We start from the raw sequence: 22097 nt of genomic DNA, 5'->3' as shown, positions 1-22097 counted from the left end.
TGTGTTGTTTAAGTGTTCCCTTTATTTTTTTGAGCAGTGTACTAAACATTCTGTTTCAGATCTTTTTGCTTTTATAAAAACTAAAATACTTCCAAGGACATGTCATTCCATGTTCCAGGGATGGGCAAAACAATTAGCGATAAGAGACATAGGAAAAGAGATTCTTAGTGGGTGGACGGATTTTAGACAGTACATAATATCTGAAAACTGGAGAGAAACTCAGCTAAAAATCAAGCACAGGGACATTTATGCATTTACCATACCACCCTCGGCCCATAGGCCAGACAGACAAACAAAATGGCCAAAATGCTCAGAACAAAAATCCGACTTATTCCATGGGTTATGGGTCTGTCAAGAGTTGAAGGCCCTATGGGATGATACATACACTTTACTCAAAAGATCTTGCTTATTAACCCCTTAAGGACTTAGGGCGTACCGGTACGCCCTATTTCCCGAGGCCTTAAGGACTCAGGGCGTACCGGTATGTCCTAAGTTTAAATCGCGATTGCGGCGCGGCGGGGGTTAATCGCAACAGGATGTCCGCTGAAATCATTCAGCGGGCATCCTGTCACAACGCCGGGGGGGGGGGAAAGTGACCTGCGGTTTGCGGCTTTTACCTGTGGTTGCGGTTGCGGTCGGCGGTGCCATCGGGTCCCCATGCGGCTGTAGGGGGGACCCGATGGCATGGAAGGCAGCGCGATGTCTAAGGAAGGAATCGCGCTGCCTTCCGGTGAAGAGTCTGTGAGATCCAGCCCCCTGGATCTCAAATGCCGGAAGCTGTATGAGTAATACACACAGTATTACTCAAACAGCCAATGCATTCCAATACAGAAGTATTGGAATGCATTGTAAAAGGGATTAGACACCCAAAAGTTGAAGTCCCAAAGTGGGACAAAAAAAAGTTAAAAAAAAGATAAAAATAAAGTTTTCCCCCCAAAAAATTAAAAGTTTCAAGTAAAAATAAACAAAAACTTCATTTTTCCCAAATAAAGTTAAAAAAAATTGGTAAAAAATAGGGAGAAAAAAAAAGTATACATATTAGGTATCGCCGCGTCCGTATCGACCGGCTCTATAAACTTATCACATGACCTAACCCTCAGATGAACACCGTAAAAAATAAAACATAAAAACTGTGCTAAATAAAAAAAAAATTCTCACCTTACATCACAAAAAGTACAACAGCAAGCGATCAAAACGGCATTTGCCCACCAAAATAGTACCAATCTAACCGTCACCTCATCCCGCAAAAAATTAGCCCCTACTTGAGACAATCGCTCAAAAAATAAAAAAAAATTATGGCTCAGAATATGGAGACACTAAAACATGATTTTTTTTTGTAATATTGAAATGAATTGGGATGGCTCACCCTCCGACTGGCAATGAATGGGTGCTCCCCTAAAAAGATACGCCCCAATCTTTAAGGAAGACAATTAAAATTAATAAATAGAGGGGCGCACCTACATCCGGATTACACAGAACGCTAGCCAATGATATTGCTAAATATTTATTAGATCAATTATGGTACCTATGTAAAATACTACTAAAATATCATGCTACTAAAATAACATAAAATAACACTGTATGCATACGTAGATAATAGCTAAAATGAATGCAACCAAATGAGATGTTCAATACGTGCACGATTGTATTTGCTCACAGTCTACTGGGTTATTGTTAGACCGTGGCGAATATACTGTTTTATCAGGTCTCAAATTTAAATGCACTTGTGGAGTGCGTAGTTCCTCTTTGTGTCGACAGTTTTTCAATGAAAAAAGTTCCAATGTAGTCAATACCTTTGCAAATGAGGATGATTTCCTCTCAATTTGTTAGATATAGTATCGCAGCAATAGTGTATTCATCTACTAGTACACCGCAATTTTAATCCAGCACATATTACTCACTGTTTATAGCGATGAGGTTTCAGAGTTATCGTGCCTAGCGTGGCACCCCTTGTGTTGCGGCACCGAAGGTCTTACCTTCAATTTTCTCTTGAGGTGAGTAAAAAGGCTTTGGAGATTGAGAGCAGTCCGCTAGACGCCGGGGTCTATAGATAGTTAGACCCTCTTTAGTAATCGGCGTTACCTCGTGTCTGTTCGTTCCAGACGCGGCGGGACTCTTGCTGTTTCCTATGAAACTTTCGGGAGCGCTCCAAAAATTGGCAGATGATCCGCTGGTCGTGTGCTGCGGTTTTTTCTTCTTTCTTTGAGACTTGTATACATCAGACGCGTTTCGGAGTTAACACAGACTCCTTCCTCAGTGGTCAAGTCTCATCTGTTATGTGGGGGTTTATATAGTCCTGAATCAATCTTCTCAGTTGGAATTATTGCATCATCTTAAGGTGAAACCAAAAACATGGATCTGACCTGTTTAACTCTTTGGTGCTTTATATATATTTGGTTGCATGAAGGTTAAAAAACATGTTAAAACCAAAACTAAAATAGGTTAGGATAAAATGTAGTATCTGCTATACATTAGCTTAGCTTATTACATATATGTTTTTCTTAAAATACTCCATTCTAGGTGTAGTGCGATTCTTTAGGACTGCTTGGCCATGCAACATGCTATGTGCGATTGTGCAAATATATAAAAAATAAATATTGTGAATTATACATTATTATGAATAATTTAGGCATGGACAGTCCATTATCCCTTAATTTCTTATACAGAGCATGTTACATTTACTAAGGGGAGGTAATTTGTCTAATGGAGGTATATATTTATCTAAAGACTTATATTGTTAGATTTTTTATCAAGGAAAAGGACTCATGTAGGGTGCGGGGTGAACTCCACGGCCGAAACATATCAGAATTGACGCCCACACTATACAAGAACCCAAATATTTCCAATTCTGCATTTAAACCCTGTGGGAGGATGGAATTAAATTCAAATATTTTCCTGGATTCCATCCGTGACATTCTACATACATGATCCCCCCCTCTCCAATGTATGTTCACTTTTTCCAAGGCTGCGAAGGTCATGCCTTTTGGATCCTGATTATTTGATGTCTTAAAGTGGAGTGACAGAGTGTGTTTGTCATATCCCTTTCTTATGTTTGCAATGTGTTCTGAAATGCGCTTTTTCAAAGTTCTTTTAGTTCTGCCCACGTACTTTTTATTACATGCGCATTGTATAATATATATAACGCTCTCCGTATTACATGTCAGGAATTCTTTGATCTTATGTACAGTCGTGGCCAAAAGTTTTGAGAATTACATAAATATTGGAAATTGGAAAAGTTGCTGCTTAAGTTTTTATAATAGCAATTTGCATATACTCCAGAATGTTATGAAGAGTGATCAGATGAATTGCATAGTCCTTCTTTGCCATGAAAATTAACTTAATCCCCAAAAAAACTTTCCACTGCATTTCATTGCTGTCATTAAAGGACCTGCTGAGATCATTTCAGTAATCGTCTTGTTAACTCAGGTGAGAATGTTGATGAGCACAAGGCTGGAGATCATTATGTCAGGCTGATTGGGTTAAAATGGCAGACTTGACATCTTAAAAGGAGGGTGATGCTTGAAATCATTGTTCTTCCATTGTTAACCTGTCACTACCAGAGCTTTGGGACGTTCTTACAGCTCTGTTTCTCCACCCCTGTGATGATGTCACTACTAGAGCTGGGAGGAGTTCTCACTGCTCTGTTTACTTTTGGTTTCCTTCCTCCCAGCTGTTCCTCATGCGTTTGATTTCCCTCTCTTTATATCACCCCTCCTCCTATTGTAGGGCGTGGATTATAGTTCTCATTTTAGTTGTAGCTCTTGCTTTAGTATCTTCACTTGTAGCTATCAGTTCACTGGACCTGTGTTCTGCTGCAGCAAGCACTCCGGATATTGCCAGCTGTCCTTGGATCCGTCTTCTCTGCGGCTGCAACACCTTCAGCTAAGTGTACAGACATTGTTGTGTACCTGATTATTTTCTGACTGGATCTGAGGTGGCCACGGTTCCCTCCATATACTGAGTAGGGCACCGGTGGCCGTGCCCCTTCCACTATTGTAGGGGTTACAGTGGTCATCAGTCTTAGGCACGTGGGCATGCCTCGTTCCGCCATTTGGATCCGGGCATGTGCTTTAGCAGAATAGGGAGAGCTTTGAGGGTCTGACAGGGGTCACCCTTTATCCTCCCTAGTTTGGGTCCGGTCAGTAGCTCTTTTACTGTGTATACTATTGTTGCTCACATACAGCCGTGACATAACCATGGTGACCTGCAAAGAAACACGTGCAGCCATCATTGCGTTGCATAAAAATGGCTTCACAGGCAAGGATATTGTGGCTACTAAGATTGCACCTCAATCAACAATTTATAGGATCATCAAGAACTTTAAGGAAAGAGGTTAAATTCTTGTTAAGGGCATCCAAGAAAGTCCAGCAAGCGCCAGGATCGTCTCCTAAAGAGGATTCAGCTGCGGGATCGGAGTGCCACCAGTGCAGAGCTTGCTCAGGAATGGCAGCAGGCAGGTGTGAGCGCATCTGCAAACACAGTGAGGCAAAGACTTTTGGAAGATAGCCTGGTGTCAAGAAGGGCAGCAAAGAAGCCACTTCTCTCCAAAAAAAACATCAGGGCCAGATTGATCTTCTGCAGAAAGTATGGTGAATGGACTGCTGAGGACTGGGGCAAAGTCATATTCTTCGATGAAGCCTCTTTCCGATTGTTTGGGGCATCTGGAAAAAGGCTTGTCCGGAGAAGAAAAGGTGAGCGCTACCATCAGTTCTGTGTCATGTCAACAGTAAAGCATCCTGAGACCATTCATGTGTGGGGTTGCTTCTCAACCAAGGGAGTGGGCTCACTCACAATTTTGCCCAAAAACACAGCCATGAATAAAGAATGGTACCAAAACACCCTCCAACAGCAACTTCTTCCAACAATCCAACAACAGTTTGGTGAAGAACAATGATAACTAAGTGGCTCGGGGACCAAAACGTTGACATTTTGGGTCCATGGCTTGGAAACTCCCCAGATCTTAATCCCATTGAGAACTTGTGGTCAATCCTCAAGAGGCGGGTGGACAAACAAAAACCCACTAATTCTGACAAACTCCAAGAAGTATTTATGAAAGAATGGGTTGCTATCAGTCAGGAATTGGCCCAGAAGTTGATTGAGAGCATGCCCAGTCGAATTGCAGAGGTCCTGAAAAAGAAGGGCCAACACTGCAAATACTGAATCTTTGCATAAATGTCATGTAATTGTCGATAAAAGCCTTTGAAACGTATGAAGTGCGTGTAATTATATTTCACTACATCACAGAAACAACTGAAACAAAGATCTAAAAGCAGTTTAGCAGCAAACCTTGTGAAAACTAATATTTGTGTCATTCTCAAAACTTTTGGCCACGACTGTATATGGGTATTGCTGGTGGATTTAACTTCTATAGTTTTTTTGGGGAATGAAGTGGATTTGCACCCCATACATGATCCACATCTATAAAGTCCTGAGAGTCCCATCCATTTTTGAATTGTTTGTTTTTTTGGCAATTTATTAGTGATGGTGGGGGCCACCAGAAATCCCAAATTTGGAGCCTTAGTAAAGGTAATTTGGGGTTTATTGGCCAATACATGTCCTATTATTTTGTCTTTGACAATGTGATGCCAATGTTTATTGATTATGTATCTGATCTTTTTATGTTGTGAATTAAATGGTAGTATTAGTTTTAAATTGTCTTTTGTGCTGGGTTTTGGTACTTCCAGATTGTCCATAAAAAAGTTTTTTCGGTCTAATCCACGAACTGTTTCTAGAACAATTCCTTTTAATGCGTCTAAATTAACCCGAGGGTATATTTACAAGCCATTGTGGTAGGTGGCAACTATTATATAGTATGTAGCTGTTTTTTGACGTCGGCTTTTGGTAAGTGCTACATACTAGACTTCTGTTTTCTATGGTAATTTGTAAATCCAAAAACTCGACGGAGGACATGCTTGTAGTGGCTGAAAAGCGTAGGTTCAATAAATTATCATTAATATCTTCAAGAAAAAGATCAAGCGATGCCTAAACGTTACGCCATATAAACAACACCGTCTATATAACGATTCCAGAGCACCAGGTCTGTCCCCAGTTTCGGGGGAATGAAGTCCTGCTCCCATTGAGCCATAAAAAGGTTGGAATAACTGGGGGCAAACCTGGTGCCCATGACTGTGTCCTGTGTTTGCACATAGAACTCTGTCTCAAAATAAAAATAATTATGATTCAATATGAATCGTACTGCCTCCGTTATATATTCAATCTGTTGAGTCGGTAGTTGCCCATCCTGTAGTAATTGCTTTTTCATAGCTTGATTTTTTTTGTTTCAAAAATGATATTATTGTGTAAAACTTACATAAATAAATAAAAAGTATACATATTAGGTATCGCCGCGTCCGTATCAACTGGCTCTATAAAAATATCACATGACCTAACCCCTCAGATGAACACCGTAAAAAATAAAAACTGTGCTAAATAAACAATTTTTTGTCACCTTACATCACAAAAAGCGTAATAGCAAGCGATCAAAAAGTCATATACACCCCAAAATAGTGCCAATAAAACCGTCATCTCATCTTGCAAAAATCATACCATACCCAAAGTAATTGCCCAAAAACTGCCCAAAAACTGAAAAAAATTATGGCTCTCAGACTATGGAAACACTAAAACATGATTTTTTTTGCTTCAAAATAAATTTAAAAAAAAGTATACATATTAGGTATCGCAGCATCCGTAATCACTTGCTCTATAAAAATATCACATGACCTAACCTTTCAGGTGAATACCGTAAAAAAATACGGTGTAAAAAACAACTATTTCTTGTTACCTTGCCTCACAAAATGTGTTAGAGCAACCAAAAATCATATGTACCCTAAACTAGTACCAACAAAACTGCCACCCTATCCCGTAGTTTCTAAAATGGGGTCACTTTTTTGGAGTTTCTACTCTAGGGGTGCATCAGGGGGGCTTCAAATGGGACATGGGGTGAAAAAAAACAGTCCAGCAAAATCTGCCTTCCAAAAACCGTATGGCATTCCTTTCCTTTTGCGCCCTGCTGTGTGCCCGTACATCGGTTTACGACCACATATGGGGTGTTTCTGTAAACTACAGAATCAGGGCCATAAATATTGAGTTTTGTTTGGCTGTTAACCCTTGCTTTGTTACTGGGAAAAATGGATTAAAATGGAAAATTTGCCCAAAAATTTAAATTCTGAAATTTCATCTCTATTTGCCAATAACTCTTGTGGAACACCTAAAGGGTTAACGACGTTTGTAAAATCAGTTTTGAATACCTTGAGGGGTGTAGTTTCTTAGATGGGGTCACTTTTATGGAGTTTCTACTCTAGGGGTGGATCAGGGGGGCTTCAAATGGGACATGGTCTCAAAAAAAACAGTCCAACAAAATCTGCCTTCGAAAAACCGTATGGCATTCCTTTCCTTCTGCGCCCTGCCGTGTGCTCGTACAGCGGTTTACGACCACATATGGGGTGTTTCTGTGAACTACAGAATCAGGGCCATAAATATTGAGTTTTGATGGCTGTTAACCCTTGCTTTGTTACTGGGAAAAATTGATAAAAATTGAAAATTTGCCAAAAAATTTAAATTCTGAAATCTCATCTCCATTTGCCAATAACTCTTGTGGAACACCTAAAGGGTTAACGACGTTTGTAAAATCAGTTTTGAATTCCTTGACGGGTGTAGTTTCTTAGAAGGGGTCACTTTTATAGAGTTTCTACTCTAGGGGTGCATCAGGGGGGCTTCAAATGGGACATGGTGTCAAATAAAAACAGTCCAGCAAAACCTGCCTTCCAAAAACCGTATGGCATTCCTTTCCTTCTGCGCCCTGCCGTGTGCCTGTACAGTGGTTTACGACTACATATGGGGTGTTTCTGTAAACTACAGAATCAGGGCCATAAATATTGAGTTTGGTTTGGCTGTTAACCCATGCTTTGTAACTGGAAAAAATTATTAAAATGTAAAATCTGCCAAAAAAGTGAAATTTTGAAATTGTATCTCTATTTTCCATTAATTCTTGTGGAACGCCTAAAGGGTTAAAAACGTTTGTAAAATATGTTTTGAATACCTTGAGGGGTGTAGTTTCTTAGATGGGGTCACTTTTATGGAGTTTCTACTCTAGGGGTGCATCAGGGGGGCTTCAAATGGGACATGGTGTAAAAAAAAACAGTCCAGCAAAACCTGCTTTCCAAAAACCGTATGGCATTCCTTTAATTCTGCGCCCTGCCGTGTGCCCATACAGCGGTTTATGACCACATATGGGGTGTTTCTGTAAACTACAGAATCAGGGCCATAAATATTGAGTTTGGTTTGGCTGTTAACCCTTGCTTTGTAACTGGAAAAAAATTATTAAAATGGAAAATCTGCCAAAAAAGTGAAATTTTGAAATTGTATCTCTATATTCCATTAATTCTTGTGGAACACCTAAAGGGTTAACGACGTTTGTAAAATCAGTTTTTAATACCTTGAGGGGTGTAGTTTCTAGAATGGGGTCATTTTTGGGTGGTTTCTATTATGTAAGCCTCGCAAAGTGACTTCAGACCTGAACTGGTCCCTAAAAATTGGGTTTTTGAAAATTTCTGAAAATTTCAATATTTGCTTCTGAACATCTAAGCCTTGTAACATACCCAAAAAATAAAATATAATTCCCAAAATGATTTATAAAAGTAGAGAAATTGAAACTTGGAAATTTGCCATTTTTTACAAATTTTTGGTAAATTTGGTATTTTTTTTATAAATAAAAATGATTTTTTTTTTTAACTTCATTTTACCAGTGTCATGAAGTACAATATGTGACGAAAAAACTATCTCAGAATGGCCTGGATAAGTCAAAGCGTTTTAAAGTTATCATCAGCACTTAAAGTGACACTGGTCAGATTTGCAAAAAATGGCCAAATCCTTAAGGTGAAATAGGGCTGAGTCCTTAAGGGGTTAAAGGTACCGATAAAGGGTACAATGATACTTTTTCATACGGGAGGAGGGGGACTCGATCACTTTAACAGGAAAGGCTAGTCATTTATCTCCAATAGCACACACTATTATTACGGCAACAAAAAAGTGTATTTTAACAAATTGGCTACTTCCTCAGCCCCCATCCATAATTCAAATACTGATAACTGTGAAGAAAGCATTATGGCTAGAACATACAACAGTCACACACAATAAAGAGACACAGACAAGAACATTTTTTTAAAAATGGAAATTTTTTATTATAAACTATTGTGATGACAAGGAGAGGAAGTCTTTAGTGAACCCCTTTAGATACACTAAATGGTATTTATTGGAAGAAGTCAAAGGCACCTTAGGGAAATTGGGAGAGGTAGCTCCTACTAAATAAGAAATAAGAATATCATAACATAAAAACTACCTAATATAGGTTTTGGTTGCTAAGTCAAACAAGGTGGCAGAGTCAAAGGGCTTTTATAAGGTTATATTTTGTTGTTAAGGTTATAAAATATCTGTAACAACTCATGTACAACATTGATGAATAACTCATTCATTTACAGATATATATGTTATTGTTATTTGATTGTGATATTACTAAAATCAAATCAAATATTTTTGAAAAAAAAAAAAGTGGCTGCAGATTATTAACCAAAGAGGACACAAGAGGGCACTGAGATAATAATAAATAATAAACAAGTAACACCAGACAACTAGGTAGTAAAGTGGAAAACCACATATTAAATATACTCCCGTGAGAGCTAGTTGAAAGGCAAAAGATAAAAAATGAAATTGCAAAGATGCAACCAAAATGTAAAAATAATTACCAACCGATATGTCAGCGCCCTCCTCCCAACACCGTTTAACCCACAGGCTTCTTCCAGAAGAAGATGGGGTGTAGCATTAAACCTTTAGACACTGCAACGGGGTTCCGAAGGTGCGATCGGTCCCCCATTACCCGCAGACCTGTTGCTTAGCTTTGGGAATGAGGATCTGTGTTTGACCTCATTCCCAGGGCGGCTTTACTAGCTGGGTGGCTCCCTTCTCCTAGTCTGCCTTGAGCGCCAAGCTGATCACTCGGTGCTCGACTGGTTGGTCTGTCGGTCATGTGACGCTGGCCGCGTCACATGACCCTCACTCCCCACTATAAATACAGGCAGCCTGCTGGCCACAGGTTGCCTGTTAATTTAGGTTCCACCTGTGATTTGGTCTTTCCTGGCGTACTTACCTCCTGCTGAATTCCTGACGATCCTCTGCCTGCTCCTTGTGTACTTTGCTGCTATCCTGGTATTCTGACCCCGGCCTCCTCCTGACATTCCTCTGCTGACTCCTTTGGTACTTCACGTCTCTCCTGGTATTTATGACCCCGGCTTCTCCTGACAATTCTCTGCTTGCTCCATTTGTACTTTGTAGCTTTCCTGGTATTGACTCGGTCCGTTCACGTCCTGTTGTTTGTCTGTCTGTCATCCCTGCACTTATTCCAAGTTCGGGATTGCCGTCCAGTTGTCCCCTGTCATTAGGACTCGCGAGGCAAGTAGGCAGGGCCAGGGGTAAGGGTGGAGCGCAGTGGTCACTTCCCTCCCCCTGTGTGTGTGTGTACGCGACCGTTACAGATTAACAGGCCCAATAACCACTGTATTATGAATCCTCTGGTGACCCTGACTGACCATGTCTCTAATCTGACGCAGAGGGTGCAGGAGTTAGGGGAAAAACTCAGTTCTTTTGAGTTAGGGCAAGGTTCTTCCACTCCTCAGGCCTCCAGTCCGCATTTTGAGCCCCAGATTAAGCTCCCAGAACCCTTTTCTGGAGACCGGAAGAAGATTCTCTCTTTTAAGGAGAGTTGCAAACTTTACTTCCGTGTCCTCTGGCCCCGAGAGTCAACGCGTGGGCATTATCATTTCCCGATTACAGGGTGATCCCCAGGACTGGGCGTTCTCTTTACCTGCTGGCGCCAGTTGTTTATATTCTGTGGAGGGGTTCTTTCAGGCCCTGGGTACCCTCTATGATGAACCAGACAGGGCTCTAGTAGCCGAGACGGCTCTAAAGGCACTGGTTCAGGGCAATTTACCAGCGGAGGATTATTGCACCCAATTCAGAAGGTGGTGTGTCCCCTCAGGATGGAACGAACCAGCCCTGAAGAGTCAGTTCAGGTCAGGTCTGTCTGATAAATTAAAGGATCTTCTGGTCAGTTATCAACTTCCAGAGACCTTAGAGGAGATGATGACCCTTGTTGTCCGACTTGACCGACGAGTTAGAGAGAGACGACAGGAACAACAGTTCTCTTCCCAGATGGTGGTCCAGCCAGAGGCCTATCCCAGAGACAATGCTGAGGTCTCCACTGAGGAACCCATGCAGGTTGGCATGACCCGAGGGAATCTTCACCGCAGATGTGGAGAATGCTTTTACTGTGGAGATCCTGACCATTGGATCAACAACTGTCCTAAGAAGGTCCTCTCTATCAAGTCTCCTAAGGCAAGGCAACCTAAAGACCAGGTACACCCTGAATTTTCTAAATGTAAGCTTTCGGTACCCATTACGATTTCTCTGGGAGTAGATAAATGGCCGGGTAAGGCCTTTATTTATTCTGGCTCAGCGGCTAGCTTTATTGACTCTGAGTATGCTGTAAGATTGGGTATTCCTATGTTTGCCTTACCAACTCCTATCCATGTCATGGCTATTGATGCTACTCCTCTTATTGGTGGTACAGTGAGCTTATGTACCTCGGAGATTTCTCTAACCGTGGGTGTGTGCCACTCAGAGAGATGTTCGCTTCTAGTCCTGGAGAACCTACCTGCTGAGGTGGTACTAGGGTTGCCTTGGCTCCGACTACATAACCCCACTATAGATTGGTCCAATGGGGAGTTGGTGAGATGGGGGCCTAAGTGTGACTCGTGCTTGTCCGTGGTACAGGCTGGGGTCTCAGTAATGTCTGATACTTTACCCACTGTTGTTAAAGAATATTCTGATGTATTCTCATCCCCAACCCCGGAGGTTCTACCCCCCCCCCCCCATAGACCTTATGATTGTACCATAGAGCTAGTAGAGGGGGCCAAGTTTCCTAAAGGACGAATTTATAATCTTTCTATGCCCGAACGCAAGGCCATGGAAGATTATATTAAAGGGACACTGACAGGGCCAAAAAGCATATTAAGGTATATATATGACCGTACAGGTCTTATAAAGTGTATAAGAATCATGTAAGTATCCCCCCTGTCCACCTTATAACTACAGTAATGTGAAGTTTTATAACCTGCTGGAATCGGGTTCAATCTGCCCAAGGGGCGGTGTTTCACCTCAGCTTGCGCCCAGCCAGCCTCGCCACAACTGCCGTTTGAAGCGCCGCCCAGCTGCCTCTGAGAATGAGACTGTGCGCAGGCGCGATGCGATCCCGGCCAGTGAGGGTGCCGGGCGCATGCGCTGAAGATAGCCAGGGACACTAGTTAGCCGCCCAGCGCAGTGAATATTGATGAGCTGGGCGGCGCTTCAAACGGCAGTTGTGGCGAGGCTGGCTGGGCGCAAGCTGAGGTGAAACACCGCCCCTTGGGCAGATAGAACCCGATTCCAGCAGGTTATAAAACTTCACATTACTGTAGTTATAAGGTGGACAGGGGGGATACTTACATGATTCTTATACACTTTATAAGACCTGTACGGTCATATATATACCTTAATATGCTTTTTGGCCCTGTCAGTGTCCCTTTAAGGAGAGCCTTGGTAAAGGGCATATTAGACCTTCTGTCTCTCCTATGGGGGCGGGGTTTTTCTTTGTTAAGAAAAAAGATGGTGGTCGTAGGCCATGTATCGATTACCGGAGATTAAATAAAATCACTGTCCAGAATAGATACTCCCTCCCATTGATTCCGGATTTATTTAACCAGGTTCTGGGGGCAACCTGGTTTTCCAAAATTGACCTGAAAGGGGCATACAATCTAATCCGAATCAAGGAGGGAGACGAATGGAAGACGGCGTTTAATACTCCGGTAGGACACTTTGAATATCAGGTGATGCCTTTTGGACTCAGCAATGCCCCAGCTGTGTTCCAAAACTTCATGAATGACATTCTTAGGGAGTTCTTAAGTAAATTTGTTATTGTCTATCTTGACGACATTTTGATATTCTCTCCTGACTTCGAATCCCATGTGTCTCATGTTAAACAAGTATTAGAGGTGTTGAGGGAGAATCAGCTATCCGCTAAACAAGAGAAATGTGTCTTTGGTGTACAGGAGATTCTGTTTCTAGGGCATGTTCTGACTCCTCACGCCTTCAAGATGGATCCTGGTAAGGTACTAGCAATAAAGGAATGGGTAAGACCTTCATCCTTAAAGGCCTTACAACGGTTCTTAGGTTTCGCCAATTACTATCGTAAATTTATTATGAATATTTCCGTAATTGCTAAACCGTTGACCGACCTTACTAAGAAAGGGGCGGATTTGGAGAATTGGTCTACTGAGGCCATTTCTTCATTTGAAAAATTAAAAAAGGCATTCAGTAGCTCTCCCATTCTGATCCAGCCTGATCAGGAGAAACCTTTTATTGTGGAGGTGGATGCGTCCGAGGACGGCGCAGGAGCAGTCCTTTCACAAGGTCCTGCTAAGCCTCACTAATCTGAGACCATGTGCCTTCTTCTCCAGGAAATTCTCTCCCACGGAGAGAAACTATGACATAGGGAATAGGGAGCTGCTGGCCATTAAATGGGCATTTGAGGAGTGGAGGCATTTTCTGGAGGAGGCAAGGCATTGTGTAACTGTTGTCACTGACCATAAAAACCTTATGTTTCTCGAGTCTGCTAAGAGGTTGAATCCCCGTCAAGCCAGATGGGCTCTGTTTTTTACTCGTTTTGATTTTTCCATCACGTTCAGGCCGGGAAGTAAAAATGTGAAGGCGGACGCATTATCTCGGAGCTTCCAGGCTTTTCAACCTACTGAGGTACCACCTGAATCCATCCTACCAGCAAAAATCTTCTTAGCAGCTCTTACCCAGGATATCTCGGCTCGCATTAGGTCTGAACAACATCTGGCACCGGTATCCACCCCAACAGATAAGTTGTTTGTTCCCATACAATTTTGTCTCCAGCTGTTGGGTGGGTCACGATTCTGCCTTTTGTGGACATCCGGGTGTTGAGGGCACTAAGGATCTGGTTTCTAGATCTTATTGGTGGCCCACTCTAACTAGGGATGTCAAGTCCTACGTGTCAGCCTGTGAGGTTTGTGCCAGGTCCAAGACACCTAGGACTCGCCCTGCTGGTAACCTACGACCCCTACCCATTCCCAGTAGACCCTGGTCCCATATCTCGATGGACTTTATAACTGACCTACCGCCGGCGGAGGGTAAGACTGTAGTTTGGTTAGTGGTCGATAGGTTTAGCAAGATGGTCCATTTCATTCCACTGTCTAAACTCCCGAATGCCAAAACCCTGGCGTCTATTTTTGTGAAAGAAATTGTTCGATTGCATGGTATCCCGGAAAATATTGTTTCTGACAGGGGTGTGCAGTTTGTGTCCAAATTCTGGAGGGCCTTCTGTCAAAAATGTAAAATTTCATTGTCTTTTTCCTCTGCCTACCACCCTGAGAGTAATGGGAAGACTGAACGCCTTAATCAGTCTGTCGAACAATTCTTGAGGTCGTATGTTGCTGATGACCAGCAATTATGGGTGAAATTTCTTCCATTGGCTGAATTTGCTTTGAATAACCGTGTCAATTCTTCTGCTGGGGTTTCACCTTTCTTTTGTAACCATGGTTTCCATCCCTGTTTTCATTCTGGGTCATCCGTCTCCTCCTCTAACCCTGAGGCGGATAGGCTCTCCTCTGAACTGTGCACAGTTTGGGCCCAGGTTCAATCGAACTTAGAAAAGGCTCAAAGTTCTCAGAAACTCAAGGCCGATAGGAGACGTTCAAGGGGGGTGAACTTTCAGGTTGGGGATAAGGTATGGTTGCCCTCCAAGAATCTCTCTCTTAAGGTAGATTCTAAAAAGTTTGCTCCTCGTTTTATTGGACCATATAAGATCACGGAGGTGATTAACCCGGTATCTTTTAGGTTGGAGCTGCCCCAGTCATTCCACATTCATAATGTGTTCCATAAGTCTCTACTTAAAAAATATTTTGAACCGGTAGTACCATCAAAAGCCTCGCCTCCGCCGGTTCTTGTTAACGATGCTGTCGAGTATGTGGTGTCTAAAATAGTGGATGTCAGGAAGGTGCGTAATTCCTTGCAGTACCTGATTCACTGGAAGGGGTATGGACCTGAAGAGAGATCTTGGGTACCTGCCAGGGAGGTTCATGCTCCTAGACTTGTTTGAAAATTTAATTTAGAACACCCTGAAAAGCCATCGCCTGAAGTCTTGGGTCCGGTGGCCCCTCGTAAAAGGGGGGTACTGTAACGGGGTTCCGAAGGTGCAATCGGTCCCCCATTACCCGCAGACCTGTTGCTTAGCTTTGGGAATGAGGATCTGTGTTTGACCTCATTCCCAGGGCGGCTTTACTAGCTGGGTGGCTCCCTGCTCCTAGTCTGCCTTGAGCGCCGAGCTGATCACTCGGTGCTCGACTAGTTGGTCTGTCGGTCATGTGACGCTGGCCACGTCACATGACCCTCACTCCCCACTATAAATACAGGCGGCCTGCTGGCCACAGGTTGCCTGTTAATTTAGGTTCCACCTGTGATTTGGTCTTTCCTGGCGTACTTACCTCCTGCTGAATTCCTGACGATCCTCTGCCTGCTCCTTGTGTACTTTGCTGCTATCCTGGTATTCTGACCCCGGCCTCCTCCTGACGCTCCTCTGCTGACTCCTTTGGTACTTCACGTCTCTCCTGGTATTTATAACCCCGGCTTCTCCTGACAATTCTCTGCTTGCTCCATTTGTACTTTGTAGCTTTCCTGGTATTGACTCGGTCTGTTCACGTCCTGTTGTTTGTCTGTCTGTCATCCCTGCACTTATTCCAAGTTAGGGATTGCCGTCCAGTTGTCCCCTGTCATTAGGACTCGCGAGGCAAGTAGGCAGGGCCAGGGGTAAGGGTGGAGTGCAGTGGTCACTTCCCTCCCCCCTGTGTGTGTGTGTACGCGACCGTTACAGACACATTAATCAATGCTAAAGTCTGAAAATTTTGCAAAATGTTGTGCAAATCTACACAAATCTATTGGAAATGTTTTAGATGGAAAAAACTGCACTACAGACTGCACTATTCTGATAGCAGGCATAGACAATGTGCCAAATTTAAAGGTGTGTGCCATTTAATAGAACCTGCACAATTCACTCCAACAACCTTTTTTATTAGACTGGAGTATAAAACGTGTTAATAAATCAATCCCATAAACTCCATGCTGACCACTAAGTACCAGTAAAACTTAAAAAGATTACTAAATGCAGGAATACATTTTAGGATATTTGAAGTCTTCCTGGAAAGAGGCCTTTGTAGTGTAGACCTATTGTCTATTCAGCTTTTCGTGCATAATACAGAAGGGCATTGAATTACTTCAACCCAGAAAACAAGCTGAGAGACACTGTGTATCTACCAGTAAACATCAATGGTGATGGGGCAGGAAGGAGTTGGACCTACTATCTTGTTTTAGGAGTTTTTAGTATAATAGCCAAGAGACCCATCATTACTATATGCTGATTTTAAATAGGACATCATATTCTTATGACAGATTGTATTATATTTTTATCAGCAAAAACAGCGCTACAGAGTGCACCATTCTTACTGTGGAACATACAGGAGATACATACATATGAACAATGCCCAAGCAAACAACCCAATATTTTGTTTGTAAAAGTTGGAAATATCCAATAGGTCAATTAAATAATTCTTTTTTTTTAGGTTCTTACAAGCCATCATGAACTTCACATATACCCAGATATCTAACCAGTGCCTAGAGTTGGTGGGTAAACAAAATGTTAACATTATATTCTTACATTACAACCTGACTGGACGTCTACTTGGACGATCAAGTGAAAATGGCATTATGCTGAAGATAATCAGTACCCTAATCGGTCTGTTCATCATAATGGAGAACTTGACAGTGCTGGTGGCCCTGCTAAGGTGAGAAAAAAGCAAGGACAGACCTAGGGTCCTTTGACACGTGCAGATAGATATCCAGCCTGGTCACAAGCGCCGATCGACAACATCATGCCGATCAGCACTTGTTACTAGCATTTATATGCAGCAATTATCGTTAGTATGGGGAAAAATGATCAGTGGGTAATATTAGCGTTCTTCACCATACAGTCTATATAGTTTTCATTTATTGGCAGCACATCCGCTGTTTACACAGGGTGATAAGCTGCCGACAAATATGCATTTTTAATGTTGGGTGATCATTAGTATGTTTACAAGGAGCAGTGATTGGATGAGTGAACCTTCATTTGAACGTTCATTCCTGATCCCTTACAGTCATCCTTCCTTTCTATGCTAACCAAGCACAAATATCTGACTCTTACATTAAAAGGATTTTGCCATCTCACACAATGAGGGCATATCGCTAGGATATGCCCCCATTGTCTGATAGGTGCGGGTCCCACCTCTGGGACCTGCACCTACAATGAGAACAGAGCGGGGAAATGAACGGAGGGCGCACTGTGAATGCGTAGCTGCCCTCCATTCATTTCTATGGGGCTGCCGAAACTAGCCGAACTCGGCTATTTCCGTCTGCTCCATAGAAATTAATGGGAGCAGGGGCCGCGCGTGTGTGGTGCGCTCCCATTCACTTCTATGGGAGCAGCGGGGAGCAGCGCTTGGTGGTGGACGGACCCCGGGTCCTCCAGCCACAGTTCTACCCGCTCCGTTCTCCTTGTAGGTGCGGGTCCCAGAGGTGGGACCCGCACCTATTAGACAATGAGGGCATATCCTAGTGATATGCCCCCATTGCATGTGATGGGAATACCCCTTTAAGTGCCCCTGCACACACAACCATATGTATTTTGCGGTCCGCAGACATTTTTTTTTGCAGATCCATTAACTTCAATAGGTCTATGGTCCACATTTTGTGGCCAAGTATAGGACATATAGAGGTGAAAAGCACACAGACCGCATCAATATTTTGTGTATCTGCAGTTTGCAAAACCGATACGGTCATGTGCATGGGGCATAAAGGGTCTCTCATGCATGACTAATATACACACTACTGACTGTTACGAACCAGCGGGTGTGAACCCACTGTGTCATGTGTCCTACCGCCTCTAAGGGCGCTGTCTAAGTGAACCCCTGGATCTTCACAGTACCCCTAATGGTGGGGATAGACTTTCCCGAGGGGAACACCTGGTCGCTACCTCTTGAGGAGGATAGGCACATGAGGCAGCTGGTCCAGGTGGAACAGAAGATACCTGAGAAAGGTACCAGAGGTGCAGGACCGAAGGATGAGGCAAAGGCATAGTCAGACAGGCAACAGGAGAGTCAAGGCAAGCAGATAGGGATCTAACAAGTAGCAGAGTCCAGGAATACAGATACAAGTCAGGAACACAGGAACACTAGCGGAAACCAGGAACCTTAGCAGGACACAAGGGCCTTGACACTGAGGCATCTGGGAAGGGGGCTGACACTTATATATGCGCAGGAGGGCTGGGATAGGTCAGAGAGGTCACATGACCTAACCCATAAACCCCAGGAAGTCATGCACGCCGGCCCATAAAGAAGTGCTTCAGGAATCAAGCAGCAAGCATGCTGTGGCCAGGGCTGAGAGCAAACTGTGGAGCGGATCCCAGAACAACAGCACCCACACAGACAGAGCCCAGGACTGCAGCGGTGAATGGGAAGCACCGGCCGCAGATCACTGCTGAACCCGGCGCCTGGGACTGCGGCGGTAAGCAGGGGAACAGCGGCGGACAGCAGCCACTGTTACACTGACTTCACATTGGTAATTTTTATTTCTATACTCACTCCACTGTGTGATGCATAGAGAAGACTCCTGAGCCCACGCACATAATGAAGAGGACTGCAGGAGGCCTCTTCTCTAGTCACTGCACAGCCAGTTTGTGGGAGCACAGTGGAGGAACCGGAGTGAGTACAGAGAGAAGAATTATTGATGTGAAGGCAAAGGCCTGTGTAATAGTCATGCCTTGGTGAAGTTAGTAGGACTGGCCCGAGGTGAAAGAGTCCCTCTAACGATGAGCTGCCAGACTGTAGTAATATGTAATTGGAAGGATATTACAATTAACCATGCTTTTCTACTTTTTTAGGTTCCTTCGTTTGAGACGTTGGGTTCACTGCTGTTTAGCAAACATTGCATTTAGTGATCTCCTGGCTGGCATTTCATACTTGCTAAATATATGGCTTTCAGGTGAAATGACTTTCCAATTGTCCCCACAACAATGGTTTTTAAGAGAGGGCCTTCTCTTCACCACTCTAGCTGCATCTACTTTCAGCCTGTTCATAACAGCAGTGGAACGATATTGTACAATGGTGGCCCTTGTCTCAGAGAGCCACTCTACAAAAGTGGTGCGTGCACAGGGGTTAATTATTCTATGTTGGGTGCTGGCTGCTATTGTTGGGTCCTTGCCTTTGTTTGGTTGGAACTGCCTATGCCACATTGAAACCTGCTCCAGCCTTCTTCCCCTTTACTCAAGGCAATATATTGTATTTAGCCTTGGCCTTCTGACCATTAGCCTGATAGGGATTATTGGTTTTTACTGCACTATTTATTACTTAGTCTGTTGCACTGCTAGGCAGACTGCAGTCACAACCCAAAGTCGGCGTGCAATACACTTACTTCAAACCGTTCTCATCATCCTTGGCGCATTTGTAGTCTGCTGGACTCCCCTTTTTGTCTATCTTTTGGTGGATTCCTCATGCACTCCACCTTCCTGTCAATCCCCAGTAGGACTGGAATGGGTGCTTGCCTTAGCTGTCTTGAACTCAGCTTGTAACCCTTTAATTTACTCTCTCAGAAGTTCAGAAGTACGTAAAGCAATGGTGGCATTTCTCTGCTGTGCTTGCACTATGGCTGGAGTTAAGGTACCAGCATGTCACCAGCAAGGTGCAGATATCACCTCAGGTTCATCAAATGAAAGTTCACTTAGAAGAAAAAGCAGTGTGCGCCTTTCACGAGCATTAAGTTTTAGGAGTCCTGTAACCAGCATTTCTAGTGTGCCCAGTCAGTAATAAGTCTTCAGACTAATCTAAGTGAAAAACAGATACCATGCCTAAGGAGTTTTGTCTCACATACAGTATGTCCACTGATTGTCATACATAGCATGTAGAAAAATGGAAGCAATCATGATTTCAATACTGTGGGTTATCTTCCATTATATCACTATTTCTTTTCATGAGCTAATTTAAATGAAATATGATGACCGATGATACACATATATGGTATCCACATTCAAACACAGCATTACATTGTGGTCTAAGCACTTTACTGCTGATGTGCCAGCATGGCGCAGATGTGTTCTGGAGGAAATTATTCTCTTACTATATGGGCCAGAAAAAATGCAATGCAATGAATTAAGTGAGATTTAACTCTGATCATTATCCTAACATTAATCTGTAACTTGCATATGAAGTTCAGATTCCAAATTTTTTATGAAAATGCTCTAGATTGACCTATAATACATCAAAGCATAGGCACTGGCCTATAGTACATCAACATATATACAATGGAGCAAAACATTGTCCAGAACAGAACATTTTAGAAGAAACTTCATAACTGAATGCTCTTCCTGATCAGTCCCAGATACCAGTCCTAAACAATCATGCTTACAGTAGATGGTGACTTAGATGACTTTTCTGTGTCCTGGACCTCAGTTACAAATCCATATATGTAGGCTGTGATATATTTTGTTGTATTCATATTGTATAAGTTTCAGCATACTTATAATAAAATGTAAGGGGACACAACTCTGTGGTTTGCAAATATCTTGAATTGTGTCTTGCTAAAGCTATAGGAAAGTGTGTAAAACTGCCTGAACTTTTAAAGAGCAGTAATATATATACAGTACAGACCAAAAGTTTGGACACACCTTCTCATTCAAAGAGTTTTCTTTATTTTCATGACTATGAAGGCATCAAAACTATGAATTAACACATGTGGAATTATATACATAACAAACAAGTGTGAAACAACTGAAAATATGTCATATTAGGTTCTTCAAAGTAGCCACCTTTTGCTTTGATTACTGCTTTGCACACTCTTGGCATTCTCTTGATGAGCTTCAAGAGGTAGTCCCCTGAAATGGTTTTCACTTCACAGGTGTGCCCTGTCAGGTTTAATAAGTGGGATTTCTTGCCTTATAAATGGGGTTGGGACCATCAGTTGCGTTGAGAAGTCAGGTGGATACACAGCTGATAGTCCTAATTCATAGTTTTGATGCCTTCAGTGTGAATCTACAATTTTCATAGTGATGAAAATAAAGAAAACTCTTTGAATGAAAAGGGTGTGTCCAAACTTTTGGTCTGTACTGTATATATATATATATATATATATATATATATGTACTGGGAGGGCCATCTAGTGGAAGAAGGCCAAAAATGAATACTCTGTGTAAGCTATAAGCTTTGTAACTTGTATACTGATATTGAGATGCTTACAAGAAAACATTTGTGTTCTTCAGAATTGTATGCATTTGTATATGAATATATATATATATATATATATATATATATATATATATATATATAAAACATATACTGTATATGTAATCTGAATGTAAAGTATTTTTCATGTAAGTGTGTGTTATAATATAAAGTTATGCCAAATAAATTTTGTCAAAGTGTGTGATCCATTTCCTTAAAACAGGTAAATAAGAAATAGATGGGGGGCACTCAAATATCCATTTCTACATGGACCACTAGAACATCATTAAGTTCAAAACATTTATTATTAAAAATGGCATGTACAATGTGGATAGGTGATGGTTTGGACAACCAGATGTTGGCTATATCACATGTACATAGAACATAGGCCAAGAAGGCTCAGGACTACAGACAAGGCAATAATCAAATAAATGGAAAATAAATATAATATATAAAATGTATAAACATAAAATTTAATTAAGATGCGCAGTTATGAATGCGGTGGTATCCAAACATAAAAGGTATAGACTGCAGAGGACCTATTCGGTCTGGAATAATAGTCCTTTAAATATCAAGTAGAAAGGGAAGAGGTTTCGTTCAGCAGTTAGTACTGACTTATTAGTTGTCCAACAGGTCTATAATCCACCAATGAGCAAGGAACCAGTAATCCTCTACCATCTACATCAC

At 42.3% G+C, this 22097-nt stretch overlaps 1 protein-coding gene across 1 annotated transcript in view; it reads left to right on the top strand.

The window, feature by feature from the left end:
* S1PR4 (sphingosine-1-phosphate receptor 4) overlaps positions 1-20601 on the top strand; it is a 36989-nt gene extending 16388 nt beyond the window's left edge. Inside the window, exons 2-3 of the mRNA XM_040417494.1 lie at positions 16725-16946; positions 19079-20601. Of these exons, the coding sequence (XP_040273428.1) occupies positions 16741-16946; positions 19079-20000 (1128 nt within the window). The 5' untranslated portion in view covers positions 16725-16740 and the 3' untranslated portion in view covers positions 20001-20601. The remainder of the gene's footprint in view (positions 1-16724; positions 16947-19078) is intronic.
* Positions 20602-22097: the final 1496 nt, after the last annotated feature.

Source organism: Bufo bufo, chromosome 2, assembly GCF_905171765.1.
Source record: "Bufo bufo chromosome 2, aBufBuf1.1, whole genome shotgun sequence".
Taxonomy (NCBI): domain Eukaryota; kingdom Metazoa; phylum Chordata; class Amphibia; order Anura; family Bufonidae; genus Bufo; species Bufo bufo.
The sequence above is the reverse complement of the archived record's forward strand: the minus strand, read 5'-3'. Positions and strand labels throughout refer to the sequence as shown.